Raw genomic sequence first — 21,080 nt, forward strand, 5'->3', positions numbered from 1 at the left:
ATGAAGTGCATATTGAGTGCATATTGTATCCAAAATTGAGTTTAAATGGGATTAGCTAAAAATCCTAGGAGATTTGAAAACTGATGTAATAAGATACATCTATGCTTTAATTCCAGGCAAGCATGAGGACATCTCTGCTAGCTAACTATCCAACTCTTTATGCATGTCCATGCATGAAAGTCTGAAAAATGAGAAGAGCCCAGGGATTAACAACAGTGGACAGAACCTCCTGAACTCCCAGACTGCCCATGGTAATAAGTCAAAACAAAACTGCTGATTTTTAATGGGATAACTGTAGGACTTCCAGTAAATTCCCACTGCTGAGAGACAGGCTTAGAAGGGCATACAGGCGTTTAACATGACAAAAAACATACGAGGGATTCTGCAACACTATTGCGACTAACAGGCCACATCCAAATTCCTATGATTCAGGGTTAAAGGAAGATGTGAGTTACAAATGTCTCAAGTTGAATACCCCTGAATTCATCAGAGTCCAAAGAAACTGGATAAAAAGCTAACCAAGAGGATGGTGCTTCAGCTCAGCAATGCAGAACACTCGTCAGGGTAAAGCAGAGATTGAAGTGATAGGAGAAAGGATCATAGTTTCTTTTCCCATAATACATAATATTCCACAACACAGAAAATGCAGTTGGGAAAAGGAACACGAAATTAGGCATGGATTCATCAGAAGGGAGCCAACAACTGGACCCTCTAGGGACAAATTCACAGTTCTTACTACCAATCACAAAAACTAGAGGCAAAAGCATCCTCTTCAGTAAGCTATAAGTCATAGGAAGGAGACCAGAGAGGAACTTAAAACAGTCACCAAATAGTTGCAATCAGAGGAGGCAGAGGAAAGTGCCAGGATTTGTCAATCTTTTCACCTGCTGCAGAAGACTTAAATAATAAGATAGGAAAATAAATAAGGAGGATAAGACAAGGCAAAGGACTACAGTTAAATTCAGATCTCTGTAACAGTGGCAGCAACACCAACAAGGAGTGGAAAATGGAGCTGACTGACAGCTGGTGGGCTGCAATGGTCTGGAGGGAAATGCCTTGGCCGTGATGACAGGTAAGAGGTACCTAACAGCTGGTCCACAACTGTCATTAGCACAAATGGACAAAGACCATAAATTACTATAAAGAATCATCCAGAGGCTGCACAGAAAAATCCAGATTTGGAGAAAGCACCATGGAAGCCTTTATCCATGCAGTGACTGTGGTACTGATGCCTTGAGATGCTACCTAGAACAGAGGCTGGAGAGAGTTAAAGGAAAAAAGTAGGTATTTATTAGAAAGGCCTTCAAAGGATACACCTTGGGCAGTACAAGAGCCTGGCCAAGGCTACACCCAAGATGGACAATGGGTCACAAGTTTTCATTTTTATAAGTTTTGGTCCATTTACATATTGGGGTTAATTGTCCCATTACAGCCTCAGGTTATGAAGTCCCATCCTCCAAGATTGCTCTCTTTAATTTGCTGTTGTTTGTACTTTTTGGGCCTGAAGCTGCAACAGTGTCCTTGGTTCTCAAGCTGAAAAAGGATTGTTTTGTCTAAGTAAACTGTGAAGAGGACTTGCTAACACTTCATGTGAAGCTCAGAGTAAAGCAGTAATGCAGTACAGACTCTGGATAATATGAAAGCTAAAACTGAAGGCATCAGTACATCCGTAAACAATTCTAAGGAAACAAACAAAATTAGCCCACCTTGTTTCAGTAATGCAGAAACAAACTCCCCTCTGGACTCTGACCACTTTAACACTAAATACAGACACATAGAGGACCAAGATTATAGCTTGGCAATTTCTAAAAGCTTTGAGAAGCTTATAAGAAAATGAGATTTTTTAAAAATTAATATGATAGAGTTCTCATGTTCTAGTTTGCACCTAGAGTTCCATCTGTCATAGCAAATATTTATTTGTATTGATATTTTTAATGTTAAAGATGTTTCCCAAGACAACCCTTGTTGGTGAACATCCCTGGAAATCCAGTTTATGGGCTATGCCAAATGAACCAATCCAAGAGTTAAAGTATAAATAAAACTTAAGTTAGTTTTAAATACTTTTAATACATATCTGCACAGGCACTGCTTTAAATTCTAGGCTGCTAGAACAATCATTCAAGACAATTACTGTAAGTAATGACGATGAACACTTAAGAGAAATTTCAACAGAATTTTTCCAGTGTTCATTTACAGAACTAATTCTTTTAAGAATTAGGAAACAAGATCTAGCTGATATGAAAAACAACATAAAAGGAGAAGTTCCTCTCATTCTCAGAGAACAGCTGCAGCATTTTTCCTCATCTGCCTTTCCTTACAGCTCTGTTCCTAAGACACACTGTCTCAGTTAACAACTAACAAAGGAAAAGATAAAATGCTAACATTCAGACTAAAATGAAGAGCATACTAATCCTTTAAAATTATTAATTGAGATTTTAGAGAAATTTCTTTGAAAATACTTTATTTTGAAGGGCTATAATTGGATGAAATATAAGACAAAAAATAGCCTTAAATGAAACAATGCCATCTTATGATTTTTTTTTTTTTGCAGGAAGTGCTGTATAGGGAAGTCTTTAGCAGGTTTTGTTAACAACTCCTTCTCTCCATCTGGAATTTCTTTCTCTCCTCCACTTACTTTCCACCCATCTACTCAGTCCCTCATTCTACATATTATAGCTGCAATTTTAAATTAAATATTGATTTGTTATTATACACAAGTAAGTATTAAAATAATTTTACAAGGGTCAAAGACAAGTTGTTGACTATGTACTGAAGTTCTTCTCTTACCAAAAGACTACAGTACTGAAAGCAGTGGAAACATTTTGTAGTGGGTATTTCATGCTTCTCATTACACATTTTGAAGTCCAACTTCATTTTCACTCAAGTATAAAAATAATAATTGAAAAAGAATGATAAGCTTGCAAGAGGAAATAATATAAAGAAACAGTGATGCAGAACAATGCTTAAATAAAAAGTCTAAGCTCTCTTGACTATCAGGACCACCGTCTTGAGGTCAGGAAGGTGATTAAGGGCTTTGCTAAATATAGTCTTAAAATATGCCTCCAGGTTCTATTCATAAATAAGGAAGCCTGATTGCTCATCATGTCCATTATTCTCTACTCTTAGTGGAAATGCAAACTGCTTGTTATATTGTGTACTATTATAATCACAATACTAAGCATACCGTGTATTATTATAATCACAACATAAAGGCCTAAAGCTAACTTGGGTTCTCTATTCTCCTCTAAAGACATTCATTAGTTTTAAATCTGTCCTTTCATTTATGACACTCAGAACTGCAATTCTGTGTTAAAAAATGAGAATTTTCCATATTTATACAAGCTATTTTATAAAGAATAGTATCAGTCTTCAGAAAATGTGAGGCAGGATATACATAATTCAGGTATACAACAAAGTCAATACACACAAAGATCTGGTATTAAATACATGTATCTGCTCTATCCTAAAACTTATCTATCCTATCTGCTCTATCCTAAAACATATCCAACAAACTAAGAGGGATAACAAACCTCAACGAAATTTTGCATCAACTTGGCAATAAGCACAGAATTTTTACTACACTAAATTATGTAACTGTCCATTGCAAATTCACATTTTTTAAAAAATATAAGCTGTATACAATGCTACTGTAGATACTACACATACTGAAAAGGAACATCATGCAAAGAAGTACAGACATTTAGAAAACATGTTTTCTAAGATTCACACAGTGTGAACTGAATTGTAACTCATGTGAGTAAACAATGAACTGAATTTGAATATACACAATAACTAATCTAAACTTTGTTTCATTTGCAAAGCAGTAATCTGTTAGCTCTTTACTGGAAAAAATAAAAAGGAGTCTGAGAAATTGTACTGTTTTATTTGGATGTTTATATTAATTGAACATTGTCATGACATGGCATTTGTAAAGTTGGCAGTAATGAAAAAAATGCCAACATTTGGCAATATAATGAATTCACTATATATAAAGAAATATTTTTTCATTTAACTCACAAAGCTAAGTAACTGACATACAGAAGTTATTTGCACAATATAAGTAATTCCTTATTACAAAATTCAGATGTGGGATTAAGCCAGTGTAATTCAACAATCCCTTTTTATACTGCAGCAAGTTCTATAAATGGAAGTAATATTTGCTTTCAAACTTTGACCCACTATTTCAAAAAAAGAAATAAATGTTTCATCTTGTTTCAAATGCTCCAAAATTATTCTTTAAACAAATTATTTTTCAAATTTTACGTTTTTTCCACTCTGGCTTGTCTGTTTCATCATCTTCTGGTTCCACTTCTGCAAAAACTGTTTTTGGCTGCGTTCTAGAAAACATTAAAAAGATTAAAATAATGGTCAGACTACAATACTTCATCAGAAACTGTATCAGACAGGCACTAGACAGCAACAAAATAGATACATATAGACACTTTCAAAAAAAGAGCATACTAGGCTTGACCATTTTTTATTTTTGACAATAACCTACCAACTAACCTTCTCAGAACTGAAGAAACCTGCAGCACACAGACAAACAAGCACAACAAACACACACGTGTTACAAGTATTATTTCCTCATTAGCTTACAATCAGTATCTGTATATTCCATGAACAAAATTGAGACAGAAGCGAGGAACAAATACATTTAATTTCACACTAGAAAAGCAGAGCCATTGGCCTCCTCAATCCATTACTTTTTGAAAAGAAACTTCCATTTTGATACACTGTAGAGCAACAACAGCCAGTAAGTGAAAACAGAACAGCTAAGCTAGGTTTCTGGCTAAGCCTATGCATGAAAAACCAGCTTCTTCCCCAGAGACTTTATCTAACACTACTGTAACATAAAAAATTTAATGATCTTCAGATGAGAACACAGTGTATCTGACAGTCAAGCTTGATAGTATCAATTCCTCCATTCTTTGTGCAAACTTTAAATACCACTTAAACTTTACAAAAGTAATTACTGATTACTTTCTAAATGAACACAGTATCAAATAGCAATTCAATAAATTGTTTGGACATTCAGTTCCCTTGTTTTATAGTTTAACAACTGCATGGTCCCTTTTTCCAACTTAATTCTCAGCAGTCACTGCAGAGCTGAAACTATCAGATTTCTGATGCTGCTTGTGCTCAACTTCTCAACGTGACAACGTATAAAATGCACCCAAGGCAGTCATCATCTCATTACTATATTAACTAATGTTTTTGTATCATTCTAAGGGTGTGAAGCGTTATTATTGAAACAACTATTATTTGGCAAGCTCTACAAATTGCATAAAATTGTGCCTCCCTTACGTAGCACAATAGGCAAAATCCCATGTTGTCTCTGACTTGTGATAGCAAACCATCCGCTCTTATGGAGCAGGTTCTCCACTTGTTACATATGTGACATAAACAGGTTCAAAAATCACCAAAACGAGTTAAAGACAACTGCCCTTACGTGCACGACCTTTCTATTGCCCTGCCTGCCCCTCCATCCTCCAAGCTTGCCATAGAGGAAAGGGTCATGCTGGTAATTCCAGAGATGGCCCCACTGAAGAACTCCAACTGGCACATGGTCCCTGCGTGCAGGCTGTAGCAGATCTTGCACCCAGATGAGGACCTACACTGTGGAAGTTACATGAGTCCTTCTACTGCCCATGGAAAGCATAAATGAGATTAAAAATATTTTCCAGTTTTAAAATTTCATTATAAAATACCTATGTAAACTCTACTTAACCCATTGCTGAAGAAAGAAGTTAGGGGGGAAAAAAAGAAAATCATCACTGAATCTGAAACAGACACCAGGGATGAAGGCCTTATTGGCTGAATACTGGATTTTGCTAGCCTCTGAAAAGGAAGAATGTATGGAATCTTCTCTTTTTCTCCGACAAACACATACTGACAAAGGTTTATTTAGCCCATTTTAGCAATGTACCCTCCTTTCACCACAATAGATTACAAGTATCTAAATGTCCTCTAGGATGACCTCTGTATTAAGAGTTTCATTAGTAAAGCACAACTAATGGAAGCCCATAATTTCTGACCACAAACCTGCAACTGTCATAATTCAGATAAACATTTCCAACTTAGAGGAATGAATAAATTTATGAAACAAGCAGCAAAACTTAAGTTTTTTCCAAGATATGAGTGGCACTGAAAAATGTACAGACTTCAGAAAAGGTCATCTGAGTATATGAAAGCTGAGGTAGGGGAAGAAGGAGACAAAAGGGGGGGAAAAAAAGGGAGAAACCGTACCATAATCTAGAGGTATTCATCTAGAGGTATTCAGCTAAAGCAAAAATATGCAGAGGAAGACAAGTTTGCTTGCTACCTCACTTTTTAAAATTACCATGAAATAGCTATAGCCTCAGCTGAAATGTAAACTGTTCCAGCTCCACAATCTACATAGCTCTAACTGAGGCATGTAGGGTGATTCATATGCCTGACCATTTTAAAACACTGTTTTTGTTATTGCTTTATCAGCAGTGATCATTTAATCTAATTTAAACACCATTTTTTTCTGCTTAGTAACTGCAGTAAATTAGGAGTTTGCTCTATGATTAAAATTCTTACAAAAATTATCAAAACGAGTTTTCTTCTATTAAGTATTCTTATTTCTGAGGGCTGTGTTCTTTTTCCCCATCAAATTTCTCAGTTTTATTTATACTTGGCTTTGGGGGTTGATTTCAGTTTGCTAGGGATCTGTTTGGCAGATCCCATGGCAGAATACTATAGAGAGTAAAGGGGCCCAAGGAAAGCTGGTTGACATTTGAGGAAATCTCCTCAAAACAGATTACATTTCATCTGCAGAAAGTACAGTCTGGCTGTAGCCTGGCATGGATGCATATGGACCTGACTGTGATAAATCACAAACTCCAAAAGGGAAGAACACAAAGGAGGCAAGGGTACCCTCAGCTAAAAGGAACAGAGGCATTCCATGAACACAGAGGAACAGAGTCAGGAGAGCCAAAGCTTAGATGGAACTGAAACAGAAAAGAAATGTCAGAGGCAAGAACAAAGAATTTTTACAGCTACACTGACAGCCAAAGGAATATAAAGGAAAATGAGCAGGTAAACCACTAACATAGCATATGGAAAAAGCCAAGATACTCATTGCTTTTTTCGGCTCCATTTTCCCTGAAAAGGTCTGTCCTCAGGCCTGCAAGCACTCCTACACTATAGTAGAGTCTTTGGTAGGGTCTGAGACATTTCCAACAGGAAGAGGAAGACACAGTTTGTACTCACAGGACGTGTAAAAATCTGTATCACATAGGTGGATCCAGAGGTACTGAGGGAGCTGGCCCATGTCATTGCAAGGGCACTCTGTCATCACTGAGGTGAAATGGTGACTGGGAGAAGGTCTCAATGGCTAGAAAAAGTAATTATCGTCTTTGTGAAGGGCAAAAGGAGGATTTGGAGAACTACACAACCTTAGTTTGCAGGAAAGCTATGTAATGAATCCCAGTGGAAGGCATTTCCAGATATATGAAGGACATCGAGGTGCCAGGGCGCAGCCGGCATGGACTCAGCAAGGGCATACTGTGCCTGGCAACCAAACTGCAAGAACGGGCTGCCCAGACAGGTGTGGGAATTTCCATCCTTGATGATATTTAACCTTGGTTCAGCAAACCCCTAAACAACCCAAATCTAACTGGATCTGAGCAGTGAACACACTTTATGCAGCAGCTTGGACTACATGACTTCAGGCATTCCCTTCCTACCTAAATTGTTCTATGATCCTGTGTTTCCACATGACTGTCAGCTGAAACCAGTATCTCATACACTGAAAAATGCATTCCTATTGTGGGTTATGGTAACAGGCTGCAAACAAAAATGGGAAAACAAACTACCATGATTTATTTATACTATGTGCTTCTCTTAACTTCAGTGGTTTTCAAGATATTCAGATATGCAGGCCTCTAGAAAATTTCCAGGGGCCATGAAGACTGCTTTAGTCACAATAATCCCTCTGGTTATGGGTGGTTTTTCTTAATTGCTTTTCAGGGATCCAGTAAAAGTAGCTCTTTGACATGTGAGGATAATAGACTAGCAGATAAATAACACTGCAGCAGCACAACCAGCTGGACATGACAACTGCATATCACAACATGTGACTCATGTCAAAGTAATTTCTGAAATTTGTGTTTATATTGCACTGAAACAAAGAAAAAAGATTTTCAAGTATGCATGGAAACCAGAATAATGTCATAGAGGTCACTTCCAGACAGAAAAGTTAAGGTTCTCACATCATCAGGTTTTTCATTCTTCATCCCACCAACCAGCTTGACTCTTTTCTAAATCTCAGGGGCTTCTCTCTCAAAATTACCAATTTATAAAATAATATTTAGGATAAATATAACAATGCATGCCAACAAGGCTGCTAGTACAAGACATTCTGCTTAGTCCTGATTTTTCATCTAACAATACTCGAGCCGTTACATGACTAACACCTCACAGACTGGCATTCCCCTTGAGAAAAGGTTCAGTGAACACAACACAGCTACAGACTCTTGCTTCAAGTCATTCCCTTTTGACAGTGACAAACAGCAATGAAAAAGACTGCAAAATAGGGGTAACATCAGTGAAATGAAAGGTATAATTGCTAACTCCAGTTTACCTTGTTGAGGAGGGAAATTTCACCCTTACTTTCTCTCTGGTACAGAAGAAAGCTGCATCTGATTAGGCACTCAGCTACAATGCTTAGTAATTCCTGCTGATCCTTCAGAGGGACATCTGAAGTCATTATAGTATATCTGTACAGCTGTGTTAAAACAAACAGCTCACAAAGAATGTAATTTTCAAACATTTACAACTGATGCCTCAAGTTCCTTTCCTGTAGTTCTTTACTTGAAATCTTCAATCTGTCCTTCCTTTCCTTTCACTCCAGTGGAAAGGCTCTTGCCAAGGACTCTAACAAGCCTTTTCCTGAGAAATCTCAAGATCTTTTCCTGATCCTCATCCATTATGACTTTTCTGCTGTGTTGATCATATCTTATTTGACACTTTATTCACATTGGGCTTCTGTGACATGTCATCTCCTGATTCAGCATGTACTTCTTACCACCCCCAGTATCCTTTTCAGCAGCATCTGTTTTTCACCAATTCTTTTGCCTCTTACGTACTTCCCCCTCCTATTTGGCTCAAATGTCAGGGGGAGCAGAAAGGTCAAGCTAATGATAACAAGCTTAAAACATTTTTCAAGTCATAAATAATACAGATGAACATTCAGCTTCAAGAGTAAATAATGCACCTTTAACTCCAAAAAAAGAGATATATTTTTACATAGAATTCATAAACTAACAGAAGTCATGCATTTCTTAGAAAATTTATTGAAGTGAAAAACATAGAATGGTTTGGGTTGGAAGGACCCTAAAGATCACCCAGTTCCAACTCCCCTGCCATGGGCAGGGACACCTTCCACCAGACCAGGCTGCTCAGAGCCTCATCCAGCCTGGCCTTGAACACTTCCAGGGATGGTGCATTCACAGCTTCTCTGGCCACTTGTTCTGTGCCTCACTACACTCTAAATAAAGAATTTCTTCATAACATCTAATCTAAATCTCTCTTTTTTTAATTAAAACTGTTTCCCCTTGTCCAGTCACTACCCCCCCAGGCACAGAAGTCACTCTCCCTAATATACAATTTAATAAGCATTACATTTGTCAGCTGACTGAGAATGATCTAGACACTGTGGATCAGGAACAGGCAAATCAATCCAGTCATCATATTCCAAATTACGAAAACGGATTAACCAGAAAAGAGCATTTCTTAATCTTCTCAGTCTAAAACTATTTAGTAACTATCACTGGAGAAAATGAAGCAACTATAGTTTCCTTACACATTTTCTGAAGAAGGAGAGTGAAAACTTTATGTGCATAGACAGCACAGGACCAAAAGGCTTGTCAAACAAAAGATATATCAAGCGGATAGTTTTATACCATGTTTAAGTAAGAATTTACTACAAGAAATTTGTGGAAAAACTGGTAGCAGAAGAATAAAGTAGTAAAAGAATAAACACTATTAAAAGAAATGAAACATACTGGACGTATTTACTACAAGAAATGTGGAAAAACTGGTAGCAGAAGAATAAAGTAGTAAAAGAATAAACACTATTTAAAGAAATGAAACATACTGGATGTATGGCTTTTAGGTCTTAAGACAGTGTATGATTTTTAAAATGTATCAGAATATCACCTTTCCTAAATCTATAGTATAACTAAGTCTACAGTGTAACTAATGCTATAGCTAAAGCACCTGTCCTGTATACAAACCAGTACTACATGATAATTTGGATCAATTACTTCCAATGTGCATATTTTATTAAATATAAGTCTGTAAGTACATCTGTAAAATGCATTTTATGTACATGTTACATATCCATGCTTTGAAAAATCAGATGCAGGATATAATTATAATGGCATATGTTATTGTATTGTATATATTGTAATAGCACAGCTTTATGTGGCTGTGCTATTATATACTCCTGAATTTCTGAAAACTAAGAACACGACACAATCAAGTTTCTGCATTTCATTGTATTAGATATTATTAGCATTATTATTAGTGCTGGTTTTATTATTATTATTATTAGTAGTAGTAGTAGTAGTAGTATTACACTATTGTTAAAATGTTATTATTGTTTGGGAGTTTTTTCATGCTCTTTGCAGAGACTGTATCTGAAATTGAAACTTTTAAAGCAAGGATAGTGGCTTGAGGCTCTCATCCTCACCAGGATGAGATTTATCAGCTGACAAAGCCATCAAGGCAGCGTGCTGCTGGCTGCAGGCCAATTCCCCCAGTACACATCACCGTCTGGTGTGTAAGTTAATAGCAGTCTGGATTTGCATCCTGCCCACTTCTCAGCCAGCTCTCCTCTTCCCCTGCAGCCACATCTTTAACAAGGAACTGTAATGAGGTCTGGCCACCTGACACAGTAAGCCTCCTCTAACACAGCTTTGTTTTAAAACTTTCATGTTTACTACATTGCAGGTGTTGGGGATGAAACTTAATATACAATCAATGAAGTCAGTAAGCCAAAAATATGCTGAAGTATCTATCTACCTGACAGAATGTGTGGTTGTACTTACTTTTGAGGATGGATTCCTCAAATAAAACCAGATGCCTACACATTCCAAATATATTTCCCCTCTTGCAATCAAACAGTTAAAAATCAATATTTAACATATTCATTACAACAACTGCTACAGAATTGGGCTTTCAAATATCCCATCTTTGGTACCAAGAATGATGCTCTATAATGCATGGGTTTGATGTATAACACCAAATGCCATACTTATCAATTACCAGTGTACCATATTTAATTAATTACCTGCTCAAAGCCAGGCTGTGTCGCTGATATTCTCAAACTGCTTTAGAACTGCTATTTAGTTACCTTTGTGAACATGTGGGTCAAGTCAGAAGACAAATATCATCATCTAAAAGCTGAGATTCTGTGGATTTACCAAGGTTTTACCACAAAAATCTTGATAAGGCTCTTTAACTTATGTAACACCTGAAAACTTATTTCTTTATGTTGAATTTTTGATAGAAGATTTTATCAGCTTTTAATTTTTATCAGCTGCAATTTTTAATATTGCTGTACCTTTAAAACCAAGTTAATTCAGGCAGTTACTTGGGTCCTCATGCAGGAAAAATTCAGATAAAAACTTATGACAGTCGAGAAATCATCCTGTCATAACACCACATAAATATTTTGAAGGTGTAATCTAAGAATCAGTCAGAACTAGAGAGTATGTTGGAAAATCATCTCAATATACCAATGGGACAGTACCCTATTAAAAGGTATACTGCAGCTTAAGACACTGATTTGGAGAAGATTCTAAACTCAAATCAACTTTGAAGGCTTTAAAATAACTTCTAGCACTGGCAGGTATATTTTAGAAGCTGAAATGTGAAATTTCAACAATTTAACCTCCTGGAAACTTGTATCTTTATAAAAAAGTATATTCATGGTTCAGATATTTGTGGCAGCAATCCAAAAAAGGCAAAGTATAGCATTAAAAACATCTATTTTAACTAAACTCCTACTGGCCTCCAGAAACATGACTTGTACTCTTAATTATTTCCTTACTTAGCATATGCCGGAGCCACCCAGTACGGATTTTCCTCCGCTTCCTTTGCGTGACGTAGAATGGCTTCTCGAGGATTGCTGTCATCTGTCTTGTCCAGGGCAATGTTCTTGACTATATATGATGACAGGGTGACCCCGTGAGTCCCAACACGGCCACCACGACCTGTGGCATGAAGAGAAAAGTACTTAAGAAATATGCAGAGCCTGCAATGGTGACCTGATACAAAGGGGCTATTCAATGCTATAGGAAGGGTTTAACTTAGGGCTGAATTCAGGTGGGTGTTTTACTGACTATGTAACTCAAAGTAAGCCATTGTAACTACTAATTTCTTGCAGGCAAGCACTCCAATGAGACATCAATGTCTTAAAGTGCTGGACACTGCCCATACATCTACGGAGTAGAGTCACCACCCAAAAAATGCAAATCCAAATGAATGTAGAACCAAAACATGATGGCCTCTTTGTCATACAACAGCTCAAAATTATTATGACTAGATTACCTGCTCCTGCTACTGGAGGTTCAGGTTTGTGAGACTTCATGGGGTCCAACCTATCCTTCTCCAGCTGTTTCCTCGTGCTTCGTTGTCGTGGTTCACGGAACATTGGAAGTGCATGGGCTGAAGGGTCACAGTTTGGACAAAATGAAATGTTAGAAATTCCATTTATTTTTTAACATTCTAAATACAAAGAGTTGGATTCTTCCTTGCAATGGAAGAGATGTCGGGAGCAGTAATACCATACCCAAACAGTGGTTTACTGAGTTGTATTTTCAGACATTTCTTTCTGATGAATTTTTAGCAGATGAAAACAGTCAGATATCAGGGTTCCTACAAGCAGGAGCCACTCATATTTCATTCATACCTCTGTCAACATTACCATTGTGCGACCAATCAGTTACTCTCTTCTAAACTTCCCATGTTTCTTCAGCTTTCTCATATTCTAAGAGCACAACAAGGCGCTTGATACATTCTTGGATATGAGAAAGAGTGGAGCAGAAACCCCTCAATGATTCCAAATGTAACTTTATGCACATGAAGTCACAATCATGTTCTTTCTTAAATAATACGATTAATCACAATTGGAAAAATAACATAACTGTGAAAGCCTGGCTAAATTGTCAGGATTTAGAACTTCTATTTCCTCATAAAAGTGTTATCTTGAGTCACAGTAATGCCTTTGATCCACTCAGACAAGAGAGTACTTTGTCAGCAACAAAGAAACATCACGTAAATGGGCATGGCTTTCTTGCAGAGAGGCTTAGATGTCACATGCAGGTGTGCTCATTGCTGCTGTTTCCGCAAACTTGGGAAATTGTGTAGCAGTCAAATGATCCAATAAAGACAAAACATAACCAAACAAATCCTAAATTTAGGAAGATCATCTCTGTACTGAATTTAAAAAAACATCAGGTAGCATTCAGGCACTTATCAGCTTGAGTTTTCAGCTTATTTCTGTAAGCCTGTTCAGTTTATTAGACTGAATGAAGTCACAGCAGATCTTTGGAAACAAATGTTTAAGTTTTATTTTTGCAGATTTCATTAAGTATGAAATGCCAGGGACAATTTTCTGGCAGGCACTAAGCTTGATCAGTTTCCACAGAGCATCTGAGGTGACTAACACACAGATCCAAGCCTTTGCCATTTGTGGAGTCAAGGTTGTCTAAGGGAAAACCATGCTGTGTATTCCTATGTTTTAAAAGTGACACTTAATCCCTTAAAACAACATTCCTGCATTTTAAGTAGCCATTACAGGCAATTCTGATATTAAAGAGCAACAAGAAATCTGATCGGGAAAAAAAAACTGAAAGAAAAAAAGGGGGAAAAAAAGAGAAGAAAAAACGGGTCAGTTCACTTTGCAAAAGCACTTCAGAGATCTTCAGGTCTTCCCAGTTCTATCTGTAAACTTAGACATCTAACCTCTGAAAAGTTTCCAAAATATACAAAAAAATTAAAAATTTGCTGAGCAAATCCTTACAACGTTTTTCTGCATTGATGCATATGGAAGCATCTTTGTTTAGTTTCAAAATTACGTGGAAGAAACAGCTAATCAGCCAAAACTCAGTGATAAAATCCCAAAAATTTGCATAACTGGGACCTACATCTTTCAATGACATTTATAAATGCCACTGAACACACAAGTTCCACTGGATTTTAAGCAGAATTTGTTTTAAAAAATCACAGAAGTTCTTTAGAATATAAACACTAATTACAGTGCACACAAATCATTACAGTGAAGGATGCATTAAGAGCACCCAATGAGGAACAATATCCCTGATCCTTGGTAGTTGCTACTTAAATTTAAGGTCCCAAAAACTGGAGCTGGGCATCTGTAGCAGTAAGGTAGGTGGAGACAGCTGCGGATGGAAAATGCCCAAGATGGGAACTCGGAACCAAAGTGCCTTGATATGGGTCTAGTTACCAAGACTGCCCCAACTTCTTCATTCTAAACCTCTTCATGCTTATTATGCTGCCAAACAACTTGTTTGTTTTATAGAGAAATGGCTTTAGTATGTGTAAAACCAAGACTACCAGAAATCAGAACTGAACACCCTGGAACTGGAAGAGGATGAAGAGAAGCAGGACACCACAACCCGTGACTGTTCTCATTTCACATGAGAAAACACTACACAGGACAGTGCTAATGGGGATGGTCAAGATCTCTCAGTTAATTCCCTCATTCCATTGTAAAATCTGTCACTGGGAAAAAGCAGATCATTGAACATTCTATACTAGCAATGATAACTATTTCTTATGTGTCAGTGATCCCTACTGCAAATGTAAGTGCTCAAAAATCCCCGAGGCTAAGGATAGTTAAGCTATTTTAAACCCTGTATAACTTCAGTAAATTATAAATTTTGAAAAATAATTTGCTATTTGTTCAAGACCTATCTCCCATCTCTGATTTTGTCACTGGTACTGCAAAGGGGCAAAATTCTTCCTAAACCCATCTACATTGCACAATTAAGTTATGGAAAACTAAAGCTGTAAAAATGTTCCAAAATTTTTGAGGCTCTCAGGAGCACCACAATCAATAAACCAACCATTATTAACAACTTTACAGAGCATACAGATTAGATATACCTTTCTGTTTCTGCAACGCTATAAAAAATTTGTATGAAGCACCAATATATGACACCAGTGATCAGTGCTCAATGAAAGACTGGTTTTTAGAGGAAAAAAAATAAAGCTAAACAATCTGAAAATAATTTCAAACCTAAGAATGAGCTAAGGATTCTACTACAAAGATATGTTTAAATTTCTTACGTGTTATAATGTAATCCTGCGTGAGAGTCTCTGCTTGTCTCTCTTTTCGTTTTGTTTTGACCACACATAATTTTGCTCCCCTAGGAGGAAACAGAACAGTTCAGTTAGTCTGTTTATACCAAACAGAAACCAGTTTTTATTCAAGACAGTCTCAACAAAATTATACAGCACTCTAAATATTCATGAATGTATCTTTGCCTGTTCATGCTCATGTGAAGGAGGGTAGGGAGATTACAGTGTTGCTGTTACAGAGCAGTTTATATGACATGCAGAAATAAGGATGGAAGATTCATTTCACACTTCATTTGTCCATAGTACTTTAGTGTGCACATTGGAAGCGCTGCTCTCCAAACTTGGGCACTCATGTGCTCCTGATATAATTCTTCCTAAGCAGCAGAGTTGGCCATTATCTAACCAGAGGTGCCTGGTAACACTGAGGCAGGAAAGACTGCATAAGCCTGGCTGCATCAAGATTGATTTAAACCAGTGCTATTTACCTCCTGATGGTAAATACCAGGAAATAAACCAGGCACAAAACTGCGCTAGGACTCTGTAGTCCAAAAAACGATGCCCAACTCCCATGTTCTCTAAACTGCCAAAATCAGAAAAATAAAACTTATTTCCGATAATCTTGTACACCAGAGTTTATTTTCACATGGAAGCGCCCAGGTAACAGTAAATATCCAGAAAACATTAACTCAGTTTGGTTTTGGATGGCAGCAAACCACATACATAGGAAGAACACCTTATTTATTCCAGTCAGTACCAATGAATTGTACATTTCCTCCTGGCTGACAGGAAGGAACAATGCCCCACTTCTCCAGCCAATTCAGATGGCAAAAGAAAATTAATCACAAAACAAGTATTTATAAGCCCTCTACTTAGGCCCTCTTCATCCTAGGTTGGCAAGTCACTGTCTGATAAATCAGTACCACCTTTCCTTAGATGTACAGACAAAATCCTTGTGTGATAAGTGAGGGGGTGAAGAAGACTAAAAGAAAGGTGATGATGTATTTCCTTGCTTTGCACATTGTCAAATTGGGTCTTCCAGCATTAGTTCATTAGCACTGAAGTCTGATGTTTCTAAACAAGATATTTACTCCAGGAGGAAAATATGCATTAAGAAACCTGAATACAATACAAAAACCTAAATACAATAAATACCGACTCAGTACCCACTTCCTTGGCAATCTCCAACAGTCAGGATGAAAGGTTTATGCAATTAAAAAATGAAAGTACTTGTAAATTCAGGTAGAACAGCCAGCATACTGCAAAAAGCAAAAGCCCAGTGGGAAAAGTGCCACTCTTCATAAGCAAACATTTTAGGATTTTTTTTCTCTTTCTACTGCTGCTGAATAAGTAGAACTCTGCAAAACAAATGTTACCAAACCAGTTCTACTCATTTCTTAGTATAATCAATGAATCACAGAATCAGGGTAAATTTGAGGAAAAAACCCCACAATAAATCATAATTACATACCTCTGGCTTTTGACAGGATCATAGTACACTTTGGCTAAACCATTTCCAGTACCAACCATGATCTGGTTCAGCTTGGGATGCCAAAGGCAACGCACAACACTCTGAAATAGAGTGAGATATTGACAGTTAGTTGGTCACTCATCTGAATCTTAGAATTAATATTCACATTGTCAAAGAAAGCATCACATTGGAGCAGGATCAAGCTTCAACATATGAAGGAGCACGTGAATACATGAATGAATAATGCCAGAGTAGAATACAATATAAAAGGAGTGACAACACCAGCATGTAGGCAGTGAAGGAAGCAAAAATTGGAGACAGTGTGATAACTAGTGGTTTCTACAGAAGATTTGCTGCCAGGATCTTCATGGGCACAATAAAAATGGAAAGTTAAAGAGGGATTTGAAGGAGAACAATTAAGTGCTTCAGATAAGATATAGCGATTCAGGCCCTCATGACTTTTGTACTCGTATTTTTAATTCTTAATTCTTCCACTTCATTCATCACTTTATCTGTTTTTTCCCTTCTTGTCATACACTGTTGACCTTTTCACTTGCTGACTGCAGGAATGGAAGAGATGCTGATTTTCACTTATGCTTCTTTCTTCCCCACAACACTAAGAACTTCGTATTTGAAGCCAGTGTCTCACAGTACTGTCACCCTTCTGGTCAGCAGGGAAAGTCATTTTCAGACATTAAGAGTATTGTTCTACATGTGACTTTGAATCTCCATGTGAGTACTGTTCTCAGTCTGATTCAGCAGGACAGCACAGAAATTCTAAGACTCAAACTTCTGATTCCAGAGAGCCAAAGTGGGAACAATCTACCACAAAGGACAACATATCTCATCAAAAACACAAAAGAAAGTATCTATTTTTGACACACAGTAATGCCTTAAATGGATATTGTCCAAGGCTGAAGTTGGTTTGTGCCACTTATGTAACAAATGTATCCAGAGCTAGCAAGATGCACTATCTTGTTAGTATTTCACAGAACAATGCTCCCTTTTCTAGCCTTCCCTTTCTTCTCCCTCCAACTTCCCAGTGTATGTTCCATACTATTTCTGGTTTGGTCCAGTCTCCACTTTTTTTATGCTAGCAGACACATAACATTAAAAATATTGAAAAAATTCTGAAGCCCATTCAGCCATTATGAATCAGAACTTCATTTTACCACAACATGATGCATGGCACTCTCCTAAGCTGTTTTTTCTGCTTTGTATTCTCTTTTAGGAAGAAATACTGAGTGGGATGAAGTTTCATTAATCAAACAGCCATTCTTTACAAGGCTCCCCAGCAAAGCATCCTCCTACATACACACAACATACAACATTACACTTCCCCATTTACTTGCAGATACAAATAAACTTGGTTTGCTTTTTAAAAGAAAACTACAAAGCAACATTTTTAGAGGTAATCCTGAAGTACACAATACAGAGTTGCTAATAAGTTGTTGGATTTAAGTAAGAGTCTTACATATTGTTATGTAATGCTCAAAATGCTAAAGTAATTCTAAAACACCAGAGCTAGTAACAAATATTGAAGGTCAAAGGTGGGTGGCCTTTTCTTTTATTAATATTTATTGCATGTGGTTAGCCAGCCTTTTAAAACTCTGTAGTTAATGTGGTTCTCCACTTTCTTCTGTCAAGTAAATGTATTTTATAGCATGGTAGTGGATACCAGCCAACAAAAACAAGCCTGAGACAGTGTGGCTCAGCACTGATGGGGTTTGCTGAGTTTCTAACTTGTCAAACATGCACAGCACACTTAAAACCACCATGGCACGTGCTACAGAGCAGGCAAAAGAAACTGCCATTAAATGTAGCCCTATAAATCTTTTGAAACCATAAAACGTTCCCAGAATATAATTTGTTAAAAACTAAACAAACTCAAGTTCTGAACATGCAAGTAATTTTATCAATCCACTGGTATATAAACCTACCTTATAAGAAATAATAAAAATTACTTCTGTGATTTTTAGATTATTTTAGAAACTGACAATTCTTCAAAAATACCAAAATACTGAATCCCTGAACTATATCCTAAAAAAATTTTCCAATCATTTAATCCTAAAGAAGTCAAAATTCTAAATAACTGTACAACAAAGGGATGATTGTTGGCTAGGTCTTAATACTGGGAGAGAAGGGTAAGGAGAATCTTTATCACACAAAAATAATTAACACTTAAAGAACATTTATTCTTTGATGCCTCTAACTTCTCAACTGCTTCCACCTAGAATAACTCAGGTAGTCATCTTAATCATTGGAAATGCTAAATATCAAATTTCATGTCAAAGAAGGTCCTACCTCCCCCAGGCAAGTAAGTATGTTAATTGCAGATAAAGAACTGTTTTCCTGCCTTTGCCTATGAGCATGTAGGTAGGTACCCATCTACTGATACTGAATTTTTCACAACTCTAGAATGGTTGTGCTTGGAAGAGCGCTCTGGAGATGATGAATTCAACCATCCTTCTCCAAGCATGGTCAGGTACTACAGACAGCTCAGGATATCACCCTGTTTGTTTCTTAACGCTTCCCAGGATGGAAATTTGACAGCCTCTTTCAGCAACCTGTTTCAATGTACAACCAGCCCTACTATAAAAACAATCTAAAAACCACAAACTGCAAATAATTTTCTTCCATTTAAAACAAGAAAAACCTATGTAGATTCTGAAAGTAATAAAATGTCAGGTCATAGCTCAGCAAATGGAAAATGACTTGTAACAAAGAAGAATGATAAAATGCAGAATGCATCATTACACAAACATCTTCAACATTTGAAAAAACTACTTCTGTGATGGCTGAATGTTTTGGACACTATGCTTTTGGAGTATGAAGTCCTGGAAGCCTGTCATAAAAAATCCTGAAAATAATTTTTCCACAGACTGATGGCCAACTTTTTGATTATAAGAAAATTACAAAAGATAATTACTAGTAATGATTTGAAAGTTGTTTTTCATTTTTGCTATGGCAAAAGCATTAAGTTCCTCAAATTAAATAACTCTGAAAAGCCTTTGGCAATGTCTATTCATACACAAACACAGTAGCTTGTATTGGTAAATACTGGGAAAACACTGCAAAAATATTTTTGTGAAGACAGACAGGGAAAATATTAAAAATATTACCCAAAAGAGAAACATTGCAAGTTTACCCTCTTGTTTTTCACTGTGAAAGAGGTTAGAATAGATTCAGTGGGTGGCTGTCACTGTCTGTAGGCAGTTCTGGGGTGGCTCCCAAATAGTCTCACCCCTGTCAGTCTGTTCTCAGCTCTGTACTTCCCTTTGAGTCATGTGAACAGAGCTGTTGCTGCAGGTAAACAGTAAACAACACCAAATAATTTTTCTGTCAGGTTATTCTCCATCTAAGTGAGCTCACTAGGCAACTACACATACAGCTTTTCTGATACTGAACAAGTAATAGTGCTTTGACAAGAGTTAACATCAGTGTCTCTAAATGAGAAACTGAAGCGTCATTTTCTGTAACACAGAATGGGACACTTACTCTGGCCCAGGAATACAGCCTGTGTTTAACAGGCACTGTGAAGAATAACTGAAGCAGATTTGTCAGCAAGCAAAAGCTAATTACCTCAACTGAAACTTTCCAGAGTACTTGGGCAACACCCTGACAGGAGTAAACAACACAGAGAGGGCATTTTACAAGGTCAGCAAGAAAAGATTTAAATGATTTGTGGCATAGGAGTGGAAAATTTACCCCCTAAGATGAAACTATGAAGATGGTAAGGTCATGAAAATTACAGACTGATGTCAAGGACTGGAAGAATTTTCCTGGATTATTGCTTATAAAGATGGTTTGAGACTGCAGCAGGAAAGGCAAAATTCAGTGACCACACTTCGGATAAAAACACATAGTTTTAGAGAGTGGATAGAGCTGATCCAGGAAGGGAAGTAGAGTCTCAGAGGGGTCAGTACTGGACAGGCAGGAAGGTTAATTACTTCTAGCAAGAGGGACTATGAATGGTTAGAGATCACACACTGGCAGTGATTATCTGGATGGTGAATAGCTTTGGAGAGGATGTGCTGTGATAAAATATAAAAAGAGAAAGACCATAAATGCATTAATTAATGCTGCATCATGCAGCAAGTATTCCCAGTTCCTGTGAATTACAGAGTACATACAGTCTTCACATAAATGTTACATCTTAAACCTAAAAGATTTTTCTGAAGCACTTCAGAGCCTGAGCAGTCACTTAATCTTATTAGTATCTTTTGAATCTACCAAAATGGTTGCTTATAATGAG

The 21,080-nt window shown here is 37.1% G+C and overlaps 1 protein-coding gene across 1 annotated transcript in view; it reads right to left on the reverse strand.

Moving 5' to 3' along the window:
• Nucleotides 1-3,862: 3,862 nt before the first annotated feature.
• The window catches only part of WDR70 (WD repeat domain 70), a 122,836-nt gene continuing 105,618 nt past the window's right edge, over nt 3,863-21,080 (reverse strand). Inside the window, exons 14-18 of the mRNA XM_058043715.1 lie at nt 16,826-16,926; nt 15,346-15,425; nt 12,583-12,699; nt 12,083-12,245; nt 3,863-4,337 (exon numbers count right to left, since the gene is read on the reverse strand). Of these exons, the coding sequence (XP_057899698.1) occupies nt 4,253-4,337; nt 12,083-12,245; nt 12,583-12,699; nt 15,346-15,425; nt 16,826-16,926 (546 nt within the window). The 3' untranslated portion in view covers nt 3,863-4,252. The remainder of the gene's footprint in view (nt 4,338-12,082; nt 12,246-12,582; nt 12,700-15,345; nt 15,426-16,825; nt 16,927-21,080) is intronic.

Source organism: Melospiza georgiana, chromosome Z (genome assembly GCF_028018845.1).
Source record: "Melospiza georgiana isolate bMelGeo1 chromosome Z, bMelGeo1.pri, whole genome shotgun sequence".
NCBI classification, from domain to species: Eukaryota; Metazoa; Chordata; class Aves; order Passeriformes; family Passerellidae; genus Melospiza; species Melospiza georgiana.